Source organism: Alnus glutinosa, chromosome 3, assembly GCF_958979055.1.
Source record: "Alnus glutinosa chromosome 3, dhAlnGlut1.1, whole genome shotgun sequence".
NCBI lineage: Eukaryota > Viridiplantae > Streptophyta > Magnoliopsida > Fagales > Betulaceae > Alnus > Alnus glutinosa.
In genome coordinates this window covers 13,186,553-13,201,861 of record NC_084888.1, presented here as the reverse complement: position 1 = coordinate 13,201,861, position 15,309 = coordinate 13,186,553, and the positions used below count along the sequence as shown (strand labels likewise).

Below are 15,309 nucleotides of genomic sequence, written 5' to 3'. Positions count from 1 at the left end.
GACCGAGACAGAGAGAGCCGCAGAGTGACGGGGAGATGCTGGAGAGTGGAGAGCGTTGGCAGTCGGCACTCGAGTGGGTCAAGGCAGCCAGCGGTCCAGACTCCAGCCGACTCCAGCGGGAGCTGCGGGACTGCTGGAGGAAGAAGAAGGGACGACGGTCAACGGCGGCGCGGCGGCGAGCTGAAGAAGAAGGGAAGGGCGGCAGGCAGCAGTTGAAGGAAAAAGGGAAATTTTGGGAAAAAAAAGTTAGATTTTCACCTTTCAGACTTTCAATTTTGATTTTTGAAGTTTGAACTATTGTGAAAACTTGTGTTTTCACTTTTCAATTCGGTAATTCCCAATCCCTGAATCCCATTTCCCAATTTCTATTTTTCCCCCTTTTTTATTTTATTTAAAAAAAAAAAAGAAGAGTAAAGGACTTAATCAAGGGACTTATATAATATATTAGTTTTATATTAAATTATAGAAAAATGATATAAATACATATTATACATATCTCTTTTTTAAATCTATTATTAGATTTATGAGACTCAAATGTGAATTCTACAAATTTAATAATGAATTTAAAACTTAATTGTATGAAGATGTGCGAAGAATATATGCGTATTATTTTTCTTTCTAAGTTAGGATACGTTTGATAATAGTTGTGAAAAATATTATTAGATTTTAATTAAAAAAAAGTATTTTGATTCGGTATAAAAATAAAATTTGTTTTTTCATTGCTGGTAAAAATGTTTTATATTTTAAATTATTTAATAGGGAAAATTGAATTTTGAAACAAGAACATTGTTTTATAACCGTCACCAACCAAGCGACGACAATACACCACGACACCTTAAACCCTCCCTATAAAAAACGAAGTACAATATGCCGCCACTCACAATCAAAAGAAAAAAAGGGTCACCAAAGATCTCCTGTTCGGCCATCTCACTCCGATGGCATCCTCTTCTCTCTTGCAATCGCCCCCCCCTCTCTCCATCAAACCCAAAACCCGCACGCCTCCAAAACTCCATTTCTTTGCGATCAAAGCCTCCACTCACTCAACCCCATCTCCATCTCAACCATCCCCACCGCAGCCCATAGTCTCCAAGCCCCGCCGCCCCGCCGACGAGAACATCCGCGATGAGGCCCGCCGCAACAACCCCACCCACTCTCACCGCTTCTCCGCCAAGTATGTCCCCTTCAACGCAGACTCTTCCTCCACCGAGTCCTACTCCCTCGACGAGATCGTCTACCGCTCCCAATCCGGCGGCCTCCTCGACGTCCAACACGACATGGACGCGTTAAAAAACTATGACGGCAAGTATTGGCGCGACCTCTTCGACTCCCGCGTGGGCAAGACCACGTGGCCCTACGGATCCGGTGTCTGGTCCAAGAAGGAGTGGGTCCTCCCGGAGATCGACAGCGACGACATCGTCAGCGCCTTCGAGGGAAACTCCAATCTCTTCTGGGCCGAGCGTTTCGGCAAACAGTTCATGGGCATGAGCGAGCTCTGGGTCAAGCACTGCGGGATCAGCCACACCGGGAGTTTCAAGGATCTGGGCATGACCGTCTTGGTCAGCCAGGTCAATCGCCTCCGCAAAATGAACCGCCCCGTCTTCGGCGTTGGCTGCGCCTCCACCGGAGACACCTCCGCCGCTCTCTCTGCCTACTGCGCTGCCGCCGGAATCCCATCCATCGTTTTCTTGCCCGCAAATCGAATCTCGATTGCCCAGCTGGTTCAACCCATCGCCAATGGCGCTTTCGTTTTGAGTCTCGACACTGATTTCGACGGCTGTATGCACCTGATTCGTGAGGTAACCTCCGAATTACCCATTTATTTAGCGAATTCGTTGAATAGTTTGAGACTAGAAGGTCAAAAAACAGCGGCTATTGAGATCTTGCAACAGTTTGATTGGGAAGTACCCGATTGGGTTATAGTTCCGGGAGGAAATCTTGGAAACATATATGCGTTTTACAAAGGGTTCCATATGTGTAAAGAATTAGGCCTTGTTGATAGGATTCCCAGGCTTGTTTGTGCTCAAGCGGCTAATGCGAACCCGCTTTACTTGCACTACAAGTCAGGGTGGAAAGAATTCAAGTCCATAAAGGCCAACACAACCTTTGCGTCCGCCATTCAAATTGGTGATCCAGTTTCGATCGATAGAGCAGTGTATGCGCTCAAGAATTCGAACGGGATTGTCGAGGAGGCGACTGAGGAGGAGTTGATGGACGCAATGGCGCAGGCGGATTCGACCGGGATGTTTATATGTCCTCATACTGGGGTGGCTTTGACAGCCTTGATTAAGCTTAGGAAGAGTGGGGTGATAGGGCCGACCGATCGAACCGTGGTGGTGAGCACGGCGCATGGGTTGAAGTTTACACAGTCGAAGATTGATTATCACTCCAAGGCTATCAAGGACATAGCATGCAGGTTTGCGAACCCACCCGTTCAGGTTAAGGCGGATTTCGGCTCAGTTATGGATGTTTTGAAGAAGTATCTGCTGAGTAAGGCGCCCAAGCATTAGGCCTGATTGTGGCATTGTAAGTTTTGCTCATGTATTTTGTCTTCTGCTTATTTGGTTTTAGTGGCATTAGTGTTGTTAGTTTATTTGCTCTTCTTCTTGGATGCTTGGCTATAGGGAATATGCTTGGGTTAAAGAAAAATGTTTCTCATCCTTTGTGAGCTTTGGTAGGAAGGAGTTCATTTGTACGGCAGCATTTTCAATTTTGGACAAGTTCATTGTCATTCGAATTCGACGACATTTTTGTTGGCGAGCTTTTAGCTTGAAGGGTTTACCTGCATTCTATGTGCTGCTTATGTTGGACTCGTATGTTTTTGCTTCTGACTTGCTTGCTTTGTTTGGTGTCTAATACTAGAGAAATGATGTTTTGCTTTTTTCAGCATTATGAGCATTTCTAGTTGTCAAGCTTTGATTTGACTGGTTGGAATCAAACAACTTAAATGTGTACAAATTGTGAGAGCTACATTTAAGGAGTGAGTTTGATGGCCTGTGATCTTGAATTTTGCGCACTACTTAATGAAATTAGTTTAGGAGTAATGCTATAAGGGGGACTCTCTTCCTTGTGTCCTCCCAAATGTCATGTGGCTTTTAAAATCACCATTGAATTTGAGACGATCATTATTGGATTTTGATCCAATGGTAATTTTAAAAGTCACATAACATTTGGGAGGACATAATGAGGACTTTGACCTCCTTGTAGCATTACTCATCAGTTTAGTTTGGACTTCGCTCTTGAAGCACATTTCTACAAGTAGCAGTACAATTTGTAGGAGAAGGTTCTATGTTCACAATCACATTATGATCTTCTCTGTTATTAGCCCAAAGTAAGCTCAATTGCAGAGGTGTGGCTGTGCAGCCTGAATGGGCTAATTCATAACAACTCTAGTGATAGAATAGATCTATCCAGTTCCCGTTCCTTTCCAGTGCACTTGTTAATATCTCCGTCACTCAAGGACGGACGTGGTGGGAAAGAAGCAGCCCTAGCCTCTGTCCGGCCGATCACTCCGCTGGCATCTTGCATTCAGGACCCTGTTTGACTCTCATTCAGGGATGTATTTCTGAAGTTGCTGCTGAGTGCATAGTGAATCTTAGTTATGTCCTTCATTCTTAATGCACATATATTTCTTGGAGAGGAGCCACATGGGTTGTACAAAGGATCCACTTCAAAATCTGCGAAAGTTGTCTCTTGGTGATTAGAATACCTCTCAAGATGAGCGAGGTTGTCTGAAGTTGGCAGGTATATAATTATTTCCTCTTTGTAAGGAAAGATAATTTGGTCTTAGATGTTCTGATTAACAGGTATTGTAAAACTGCATCGCAGGAACTGTGCAGTTTCTTGCTTCAGTTACAAAGATGCTATAATGGGCACGGATTTGGCACTAGACTTCGCGTGAGTTTAGAAAAGATCTGCATGTACACTGCATGTTATCTTGGCTTGCAGGAAATGGATTCGCTATTATCCTACCTGTGGATGGCTGGATTCAGATCTGCAAGAAACCAATGGTCAGGTGCTGATTCATTTTGGCCAACAGAACTTACAAAATCTGATATACTGCACTTTGTTGGGATTGCTTAGTTAATTCTTTCTTTGAGTAAACTTCATAAACTCAGGAAAGCTTATCACTTTCATGCCCGTCCATTTTTCTCCCCTTTATGGCCTATTAGTTGCATATGAATTAACCATCTATCTGTCCTTGGCAGCACTATGCAATGAGAGATTATTGACTTTGGGCTGTAAATGAACGGAATTGTTCATAACCAGCTCAAGTTTGACCGGTATAAACTCGATTCAAATTTGGTTTATCTATTAACCGAAGCAAGTTTGAACAGAAATTTAGGCTCGTTTATTAAATAAGCCAAACTTGGATAAACTCGGTTTGACTCATTTATTGAAGATTTTAAATTTTTAAAAAGATAAAAGGGAATTATCTTTCTAATATGATAAATATAAATTGAATATTTGTGATTGTAAGTCTTGATATAGATATGTAGGTCATGTAATATATGTATATAATTGAGATTGGATTATTTACTATTATAATTCAACCCATATGAACTAGATGTTAAAAGATTCCACCACACTTGCAATTGGACTAATGACATTGAGCAATGTTATAAATTATATTTTTATCTTACAACTATTTTATAATGCTGATGTAGTAGTCCTAATCAACCATTGTTAAAAAGAAAAAAGATTCAATTTTTAGTTGAAATTACCACGTCAGCATTATAGCATAGTTGTGAGATAAAATTGTAGTTTTTAGCATTTCTCATGACATATACTTTTTCTTTTTGATTAGTGTTGGATATTACATTTTTATTTTCCAGCCATTTCACAGTATTGATGTAGCAGACTGGTAGTTCCAGCAAACTTTTGAATCAATATTTGTTAAAAAATAAATCAATTTAAGGGTCGGTTGAGATTGAGACCTTGGCATTACGAGATAAAAATGCGATATATAGTATTACTCTTTTCTTTTTGCTAAGGGAAATATTATATACCATATTTTTATCTCATAATTATTTTACAATATTGATGTGACATTCCTAATTAAGCTTTGATTTTTTTTATTTTTTATTTTTGGGGAAAAAAAAGGCAAAATTAATCCCTTTGGTTTGCATGATTTGCAATTAATTCTATGTGGTATCAAAATAAACTAAGAGGTCATTGAGGTATGCCAAAAAAATAATTTGGTTCCTATAGTCAAATTTTGTCACTAAATTAACATATTTCATTAGTGTGACAGACTTAAATAAGACACGTATCATAATTTTATTGGCTTTAACATATAACTTTATCAGAATATGTTAATTTAGTGGATGAGATTCGATTGTAGGGAATAAATTAGTTTTTTGGCATACTCCAAGATCTCTGAGTTCATTTTGATACAACGGGAAACTAATTGCAAGTCAGGAAAATCACATGTACTATTTTTTCTTTTTCCTTTTTTCTTATTATTTTATAAGAACCTATTATGAAATTTGTTAGAATTGTTGTATCAAAATGGTTGTGAGATATATATAAAAAAAAAAAAAAGGTTTTGAGCGTTACTTTTTGCCAAAAGTTGGTGGGATTTGATTCTTGTACTACACCATCACAACAATCCCTTACATGAGGGTGGACTCCAGTGTGTAAGACCCACCTTCATGTGAGGGGTTGTTGTGCAGTTGTTGTATTGGTGTAATAAATCTAACATTTTTTCTTACATACGATACAAAAGTCCGATTCATTGCTTTCTTTCGCATGCATACTTTTCAACGCTCAACTGCTTCCCATACACAAAAATAAAAAACCTTATCCACTTGAAACAAAGTAGAAAGCGACGTTTAGAAAAAAGAAAAAAAAGATAAAAAGGGAATTTATTTTATTTTATTGAGAGTGTCTTCTTCGGTTATTTAAAAGATAAAGTATAACCCTTTCAAAAAAAAAAAAAAGATAAAGTATAACATTTTTTTTAAACAAAAAAAAAAAAAGGTTGATAAAGGGTAATAGGATGGATGATTACATGGAAATAAGATACATATAAGAGATATGTTAGATGTATAACTATTTTGCATAATAATTACATAACAATATTGATGTGTCTAACATTTTTTTTTTAAAAAAAAAATTGACATATCAGTATTGTTATGCAATTATTATATAAGAATTGTGCAAATAACATATCTTTACATATAAAGGGTTGGGTTAATCAACAAAAATATAAAAACAGTTAAAAAAAAAAGTGTAAAAGAATAACCTATTGGGAATGTATATGACCCGACCCATTTAGTTTTTAGCCAGAAATGGTGGTTTGAAGTGGCAAAGCCGACAGTTTGGATCAGATTTGTTGTAGGGAAGCACCACTATGGTGTCCTAGGGGAGAGGTACCCAACAAAGAAAAATTGGTGAATATCAAAACAGAAATTGCAACTATATTTGGAGTTCTCCATGGGTAAAAAAAAAAGGGTTAAATACTTTTTTGCCCATGTGGTTTAAAAACCTTGTTTTTCGCCCTCTCAGTTTTCATTTTTTTCATAGACGACACATGTGTTATGGAAAAAAAGGTAAATGGTACTTCCGTATATTTTTTCGTCCAAAACTGACAGATTTCTATGTCAGCGTCACGTGGCACCATTAAAATTGCGAGACGTGGTTGCACAATTTTTTTTAATTTTAATTTTTTAATTTTTTTTATTATTTAAAAAAAAAATGTGGGCCACATAGGGGGTGGTCGGCCACCCCCATTTTGGCCAAGGGGCCCTTGGGGCGAACCACCCCCATTTGGCCTAGGGTCGTTCGACCACCTTCAAGGGCAAAACCCTTTATTTATTTATTTTATTATTATTATTATTATTATTATTATTTTCACTTTGGCCCATTGGGATGGTTCGACCACCCTCAGGCCAAATGGGCCACCCCCAAGCCAAATATGGGTGGTTTTGGCAACTCCTATTTTGGCCCTTGGGGGGTGGTTCGGCCACCCCCGAAATTGGCCCTGGGGTGGCTGAGCCATCCTTACAAATTTTTTATTTTTTAAAAAATATCAAAATATATAAAAAAAAAAAAAAAAAATGGGGGCCACGTGTCGCTAATATGGAAATCCGTCAATTTTTTATGGAAAAATATAAAAGATAAAGTTTTTAAACCACAGGTGTAAAGTATTTAACCCAAAAAAGTACCAACTATGAAGAATGAAGATCCAGTATAGAAGAAGAGAAAAAACCGACAATCTGACGCATGAACCGTAAAGAAGCGACGCAACACACGCACATTGGGATGGGGCGTGGGCGAAGCAAAGGAGTGAAGCGTAACAAATTTGATTTTCAAGTTGAAAAAAAAAAAAAAAAAAAAAAAGGTGGGAGGAGAAAAGGAAGGGGCAGGAGGAAGGAGCTCCTCCTCCTTGGTTTGCTCTGAGCAGATGGGAAACTCACAAAGGAGTAGGAAAACAAAAATTGAAATATTTTGTAAGGGATGTTTCTAGATGGGAAGAATATAATGGAAAAGAGAAGGAAAATGAAGATAATCTGCAGGATCTTTACTAAAAATAAAGGAAGAGCTCTTAGAGAGGCCCAAAATCTCCAAGTAAAGGTTACAATTCAATTATCAATTCTATTCTCACTCTCAATACAACCTTCTACTTATAGGCGATTCTGTTAGGAATGATCCAATTAGAAATCAGCTCTTTCTCTCTCTACTAAACGGCTACAACAATAAAATGGAATCTAGGGATAGAAAGGTAAAATAACATATATATATATAACCATAACGGCTTCTAGAATTTCTAAGAATCACCCCACTGCTGAGTCACACTTTGGATCATTGTCATCACTGCCATCACTCTCCACGTACTCCCTGGTTGTAGCTAGAAGGTGACTATGGCAGGCCCATAACAAGGCTTCCCCCATTAGAGCATCTTGCCCACAAGGTGCGGGTATTGGGAGTGCAGCGTCCAGAGGAGTTTCCAAGTGTCATCCTTCGGAGAAGCCCATTTCCAGCAAACAAGAACTTCCGTTGCAGAGTGGTCGTTCTTCTTAATCAATCGCCGATCCACAATCTACTTCGGTTCAGGGCGTATTTCACCAGTAGCATCAACTGGAGGAAAAGTGGAAATGGGAGAAGAGAAGTGCCCCAATTTTTTTCTTCAAGCAAGAAACGTGAAAGACAGGATGAAGGCGAGCTTCAGGTGGTAGATTGAGCTTGTAGGCCACAGACCCAATTTGACAAAGAACCCGAAAGGGGCCATAGAATTGCGGAGATAGCTTCAAATTCTTGTGCAAAGATAGGGACTTTTGGCGGTATGGTTGCAAGCTGAGGTACACCTAATCCCCTTCCTTAAATTCACGCTCCGAGTGGTGCTTATCCGCTTGGATTTTCATCCGGTTCTAGGCAAGTTGCAGATGCTCATTGAGGAGGGAAATTACCTCATTGCAATCCCTCAACTGGGTGTCCACAGCAAGGTTTGCAGATGTGCCTGGAACATAGGACAAGAGGGTAGGCAGAGGATAACCAAAGAGCCTGTTGTAGAGTGGTGGTTGGTATTGTACCACCATTCTGCCAAGGGTGACCACAAACTCCAAGCCTTAGGTTTAGTTCCCACATAGCACCATAAATAGGTCTCAAAACATTTGTTGAGGGCCTCAGTTTGACCATTCGATTGTGGGTGGTATGCTGAACTAAAAGGCAAGGGAAATTCCCTGGAGCTGGAAGAGTTCCTTCCAAAAAGAACTGGTAAAGATGGGATCCCTGTCCGAGACTATAGTAGAAGGCATGTCGTTTAGTTTTTCAGAACATTGGTTGTCACGCCTCCGTTTTGGGATATAAGGGAAAACGTGAGTTTAAGTACTAAAACCATATAAATGGAAGCGCGCATTTAAAACATATATATATAGACTGAAACTTATTATATCTATTTAATAAATTCTAGCTTTTAATAATTCTTTACAACGCCTTGAAACTCCGAAAAACTTACTATACAAAGTAAACATCTAGTCAGCCCACAATGATCTATGGCTCTTAGCGAGGTCTGCGCCAATATCAAGAATTATTATTGTCTCACTGGGTCATCTGAAAAGGGTTGAGGGAAAAAGGGGTGAGTTCGACAACTCAGTAAGAAAAATACAACACCAGGGGAATAAATCATGTTATAAACCTTTATGCCATAATCTATAGTCATGCATAATGACAGACTTATTTTTATTCACTAATGGGAATTAATTACAATTATAATGAATTGCATATTGTATATTGATCTACAACCTAAACCAATTGTATGTTGATTTAATTTATATTGGATGAATTGGATATTTTTGATTATTTTGAAATTACAATGATGTTAAGAAATATAAATGAAATATGTAATTTTAGAGTGATAACAAGTTGAAGATTACAGTTATGCATATTATTTAAGAAATGATATACTAATGAAAATGACAGTTTATAAATGAGAATGACAGTTTGTAAATGAGAATGACAGTTTACTATGATCCAGTATATTCTTTTTATCAGTTTTCTCTTTAATCCTTTCTCTGTGGTTTAACCCTTTACAGACTCTAAACCGCTGTTAACCGTGAGCGGAGCACGTTGGCTTTTGTCACACAGACCTATGGACTCAGCCTGTCGTCACAGGGGAGAGCCGGTTCCGAGTTGGGGATCTTCCCTAGGTGAAGGCCAACCTCGGCTGGTAGCACACACCAACACATGGTGTGCTTGCCATGCTACCCTATGGGTACCAATCCTAGCTGTAATAGTGCCTCAGGGTTAAACAGTTACTGCACATGAACGATTTTCTGTAATACTGTGGGCTCTGCTTTATCTGTATACTTTATTTCAAAACTGTAAGAGCCGTTTTCATAACTGTAGTCATGTGCAGAATTTAACTTTAGAATCTCTTTTCTTTCAAAACTGTATTCTTGAATAGAATCATATACTTTGGAATTTTCTGTAATCATATCTTTCAAATGCTCTTTATCATTTCTCTGAGTATGCATAATTCATAATTTTTGAAATGCTCATAATCATAACTTTAATTATGCATAAATCATAACTTTAAAATGCTCTTAATCATATCTGTAATTATGCATAAATCATATCTTTAAAAATGCTCTTACTCATAACTATAATTTATGCACAAAATTCTTGAATAATAACATATGAGCAATAATAGCTTCGCATTAAAAATCACATGATCAACGCTTTGTAAAATTCCCCAACACTTTTTCAAAAGATTTATAATAAAATCTTGTTGGGGGTTTTTCGGTGTTGTATCCCCTTACCTGGACTTTCCATTAGCATCGAGATCGAGCTTTTACCTAAATAAATTGAAAGAAGAAGCTTAGAAGAATATTCTAGAATTTGTAGCCTAAAACTTAATTAAAATAACATGTATCAAGAGGTCTCCAATTTGTACTACCCAAAACAACCCCCTTGAATTTACTAATCCTTAGTCCGAAACTTCACATCCAACAACCCAATTTTTAAGTTGAACGACAAAATAGAACCTTATCCACATATAAACATCATCCAATCATCAAGAGAAAACTCATTTCTCATTAATTTGTCCATAACATGATAATCCTCCAACCTTTAAGCAAGAACTTAATAATAAATCGTAATTTTTACTAATTTCGAAAACAACTTCACTCTCATCCAAAGTCATTAATCCAAAATATTGTACATGGTCAAAACTCATCAAAATAATATTTAGTCCTTTAACCAAATTCTCCTACTCAATTACATACTCAATAAGCTACTCCAAATAAAACATCTCAACCGGAAATTGCACCCCAAAATATCAATACTCCAAAATTACCCATAATTAACCACTAGAAATCACAAATCCTTTCTAACCAGAATCATTACACGCATACAACCAACCCAACAACAATGAAATCCCTAGCAAGCTTCAATTGGCCAGAAGCAAGAAAAAAAAACTCACCAACAATCTCCACCACATCACTGACCGATATCACCCAAAATACGACTCAATTCAACACAATCAAATAAAACTCACAAATTCAGATATCACAGCATCAAGACTAAACAGTCACTGAAATCATTCACAACCATTACATACTTATAACTCAAAAATTAAACAACACAAAAATACTCAAGAAATTACCCCTCTGAGAGTTTCTGTTTTAGGCTAAGGGAGACAACCGGAAATTCTCCTAGATTAAGCCGGAATTTAGCCTTCAATCCACCGGGTCTCGGGTCAACGGGTCACGGGTTCGCCGGAATCGCCATCGGAACCGCCAGAAATCGCCACTGGGAGCCACCGGATCTCTCTCTCGGGTTCGATATGGGTCGCACACACATACACACGGGTCACGGATTCTGGGTTATGGGTCACGGCCTTGATGGGTTCGGGGTTATGGGTTAGGCCGGAAAACACCAGAGCTCGCCGGAATTCAGCTTCCCAAGTTACCAGAAATCACTGGCGGTGACCTCCGTCGATCGGGTCTTCTTCGATTCAGTTGGGTCGTTCAGGTTTTGCACTTCACGGGTCACGGGTTCTCGGGTCTCTCGGGTTCTCTGGGCTCACGGGTCACGGGGTCCGGCCGGAACACCACCTGGCCCACCGGAAATAGCATCCCCGGCGTCCTCTGCTTCGACCCACCATGGTTGGTTGGATCTTCCCCGGTTCTCCAGCTCTGGCCCCGGCTCCGAACGACGCTACTCCCGACTCCCATCTCTCCCTCTCTGCATCTCGGTCTCTCTTTCTATCTCTCCCGATCTCTCAGTTCTCTCTGATCTCTCTCTCAGTCTCACTCTCTTTTTCTCTCTGCCTCGTCGGGTACAGAAACGAAGAAGGAAGAAGAGAGGAAAGAAGAAGAATAAAAAGAAAAAGTAATGAAGAAGGGAGAAGTTGACGAAAAGAAAGAGAAGAAGAATTATTAAAGGAAAAGAACAACTTGCCGTGCAAGTTCTTCTTTCATTTTTTTTTTTTTTTTAACTAAGGTTACTTTTTATCCTAATTAGATTAACCTAAGTTAATCTTTTTTAAAAAAATCTAGTTAACCCATAGTTAACTTTTATCTAGTTAAATTAACTAGAATTACTTTTTAATAAAAACTAATTAATAAACATAGGTATTTTTATTGGTTTTAAAAAAAATATGTTTTCTAATAAAAATTTGGGGTATTACATTGGTCATAGAAGCTTGGGCAACCTTAAAGGCAGAAAACGGGTGAGCCAATGGAATGAAATGGCCATACTTCGTGAGCCTGTCCACCACCACGAAGATGACTAAAAACCCATGAGAAAGAGGGAGGCCTTCAATGAAGTCCATGGAGATGTCAGACCACACACGGTTAGGGATCAACAAGGGTTGCAGTAAACCCGGAGAAAGAACTGTCTCATGTTTATTTTCCTGGCATACAGAACACTCCCTAACGAACTTCTTGATATCTTTGCGCATGCCTGGCCAATAGAAATTAGCCTTGGCTCGTTGAACCATTTTGTTGTAGTCGGAATGGCCAGTAGAAGGATTGTAATGAATAAATTCCAGAACCTGGTGTTGGAATGGAGAATGCTTTAGAATCCATAAGCTATCCTTGCGAATGAGCAAACCTTGTTGCAAGGAAAGACCCTTAGGACTAGGTGCACCTTGTTGAAGATTTTGAAGCAAAGCAACTGTTTGTGGGTCTGTCAGATATGAAGCCTTTAAGTCAGAGACCCAAGTTGGAGATGGAAAGGAGATGGGGGAAATGGAGGCCTCCTCGTGGAAGAAAGTGGGATCCAATAATCGGGATAAAGCATCTTCGACCTTATTGTCGTTGCCATGCTTATATTCAATTACATAGTCGTAACCGAGGAGCTTGGACAACCAATGTTGCTAGGAAATGGTGCCCACTTTCTGCTCCAACAAAAATTTCGATGCTGATGATTGGTCCGCACAGTGAAAATTTGGCCAAACAAGTAAGGCTGCCAGTGTTGTACTGCGGTCACCAAAGAGAGGAGCTCATTTTTGTAAGTAGAAAGGAGAAGAGCACGTCATTTCAAGGCCTTGCTAAGGAAAGCAATGGGTTGCCCGGTTTGCATCAAGACCGCACCGAGGTCGGAGCCATTAGCGTTGCATTCGATCACAAAAGTCTTGGTAAAATCAGGTAGGCGGAGCTCCAGGGGCGTAGCCATAGCAAGCTTGAGCTTGTTAAAAACTTCAGTGGCCGAAAGGGTCCATTGGAAGGCATTCTTCTTGAGAAGGGCAGTTAGTGGTGCGGCCAAGGATCCATAATGCCAGATAAATTTCCGGTAGTAACCGATAAGGCCCAAAAAACCCCTTAAGGATTTCACATTCAAGAGAATAGGCCAATTGACCATTGCCTCTAACTTGGTAGGATCTGCATGTACCCCATGTTGAGAGATGAGGTGACCCAAGTAGTCAATTTCTTCCACATCAAAGCAGCATTTGGAAAGCTTGGCAAAAAGTTTATGGCGCACCAAAATCTCCATAACAGCCTTCAAATGAAGCAAGTGATCAGCAAGGGAATTGCTGTAAATGTGGATGTCGTAAAAAAATACCAAGACAAAGAGTTGAAGGAACGGTTTGAAGACATCGTTCATGAGAGCTTGAAATGTCGATGGGGCGTTAGTAAGCCCAAAGGGCATTACGAAAAATTCGTAATGACCCTCGTGAGTGCGGAAGGTTGTCTTGGAGACGTCTTCAGGGCGCATCTAAATATAGTAATAACCAGAACGCAAGTCTAACTTAGAGAAAATGGCTGCTCCATGGAGCTCATCCAATAGCTCATCGACTATGGGAATGGGATACTTGTCATTAATCATTTTCTGATTAAGGGCACGATAGTTGACACAAAAGCGCCAACTGCCATCGGCTTTGCGCACTAAAAGAATGGGGGTAGAGAAAGGACTCTGACTTGGCCGGATCGCTCTCGAATGCAAGAGGTCCCTTATGATTTTTTCAATTTCAGCCTTCTGGAAATAAGGGTATCTGTAGGGGCGTACACTAATGGGTTGAGAGCCTTTGAGATTAATTTGATGGTCATGGCCACAGATAGGGGGAAGACCCGTGGGTTCTGCAAAAAACATGAGCAAAATAATTGACAAGAGACTGAACCAAGGTAGGCAAGGGAGCTGGAGCTGAATCGGCCTCCAAAGATAAAAGTTTCAAGGAAAATCCCTTGTTGGCAGAGGAAGAGGGCTTAAGAAAGTGGAAACCTTCTTCCATAAAAATACCCTCAGAAGACACCCCAGTGAAAAGAGTAAGGACCTAAATTAGTGAACCGCATGGTCATAAGAGTGAAATCCCATAAGATAGGCCCCAATGTGCTCAGCCACTCCACTCCTAAAACAATGTCACACCCGCCCAAAGCAATGAGATAAAAATCGGTGGAAATGGAATGACTCTGGACCTTAAGAGTGACAGAAGCAACCTTCCCACAGCTTTGGATAGTTGTCCCATCAGCAATTTTAACCCGGAGTAAGGGTATAGATGTGATGTGTAATTGGACCCGAGTTAACAAGACTGGATCCAGGAAGTTATAGGTATTTCCTGAGTCCACAAGTATGCCGGCTTGGTGATTATGCAGGAGACCCAATAATCACATGGACTTAGCCCTAGCAGAGCTAGAAATGACGTTGAGAGAAATCTCCAGTTCTTTGCACTCCACTACATCAAATTTAGGGATGGGCTCAACAACTTTGGTAGAATCATAGAATACCTCCTCCCCAGTATCATCCAACTAGAGTTCCAACCCAGATAAAAGAAAAAGTCGGGGAGACTTACATTTATGACCCGGGTGCCAACATTCATCACAATTATAGCAAAGGCCCTTCTCGCAACGTTCCTTCATATGTGTTGCTGAGATTCGCTAAATAGGAAGACCAGGCCCTGGTTTGGTATGAAGAGCCAACTGTGATGAGGAAGGAGGAAGTTGCAAGCTCGAAGGATTGGTAGGAGAACTCCAACTTTGCTGCCAAGGAAAACAAAAGGAAGCAGAAGAAGTACACAGGGGCCGTTTGGAGCTTTGAAGGTACTCCTCCTAAAGTTTAGCAAGACTAAAAACAGCGACTAAGCCTGCTGGATTTAACATCCGCACAGGGAGGCGAATGTCGTCTCGCAACCCGTTGAGAAAACAGCTCAATCGGTTCTCCTTAGACACACCATGTAACTAGGGGTATACAAACGGGGCGGTTATTAACAAGAAATAAACGGTAACCGCCCATTACCGCTAACTGGGAAGATCGAAAAACCAAAAAATCGAAAATAACCGTAATCAGATAATCGGGTAACCAGGTACCCCATTGCGGTTATCTGTTATTACATTCTGAAAAACCGATTAATAACCGAATAACCGCAACCAG

The 15,309-nt window shown here is 40.0% G+C and overlaps 1 protein-coding gene and 1 long non-coding RNA gene across 4 annotated transcripts; one reads left to right on the top strand and one right to left on the bottom strand.

The window, feature by feature from the left end:
• The first annotated feature begins 868 nt into the window (after positions 1-868).
• LOC133863545 (threonine synthase, chloroplastic-like) lies at positions 869-4,193 on the top strand. 3 transcript variants are annotated; one of them, XR_009899406.1, is made up of 3 exons: positions 869-2,523; positions 3,458-3,741; positions 3,826-4,193. XR_009899406.1 is itself a non-coding variant. In XM_062299530.1 (2 exons), exon 1 carries the CDS (start codon positions 936-938, stop codon positions 2,505-2,507), a length of 1,572 nt encoding a protein of 523 aa, XP_062155514.1. In that variant the 5' UTR covers positions 869-935; the 3' UTR covers positions 2,508-2,523; positions 2,885-3,296. The 3 variants fall into 3 exon arrangements, 1 of the variants encoding a protein (XP_062155514.1); XR_009899407.1 differs by having other exon boundaries at positions 3,345-3,741; XM_062299530.1 differs by lacking the exons at positions 3,458-3,741; positions 3,826-4,193 and adding an exon at positions 2,885-3,296.
• Positions 4,194-8,840: 4,647 nt separating this feature from the next.
• On the bottom strand, positions 8,841-11,827 carry LOC133864964 (uncharacterized). The gene is made up of 3 exons (XR_009899590.1): positions 11,105-11,827; positions 10,260-10,295; positions 8,841-9,051 (listed from the first exon to the last, which is right to left on the bottom strand). It is a non-coding gene; the product is annotated as an uncharacterized LOC133864964 (long non-coding RNA).
• Between the last annotated feature and the right edge of the window lie 3,482 nt (positions 11,828-15,309).

Bases quoted from the DNA above. Each gene is read 5' to 3' on its own strand.
- LOC133863545 (XM_062299530.1), top strand. From the start codon at position 936: ATGGCATCCTCTTCTCTCTTGCAATCGCCCCCCCCTCTCTCCATCAAA.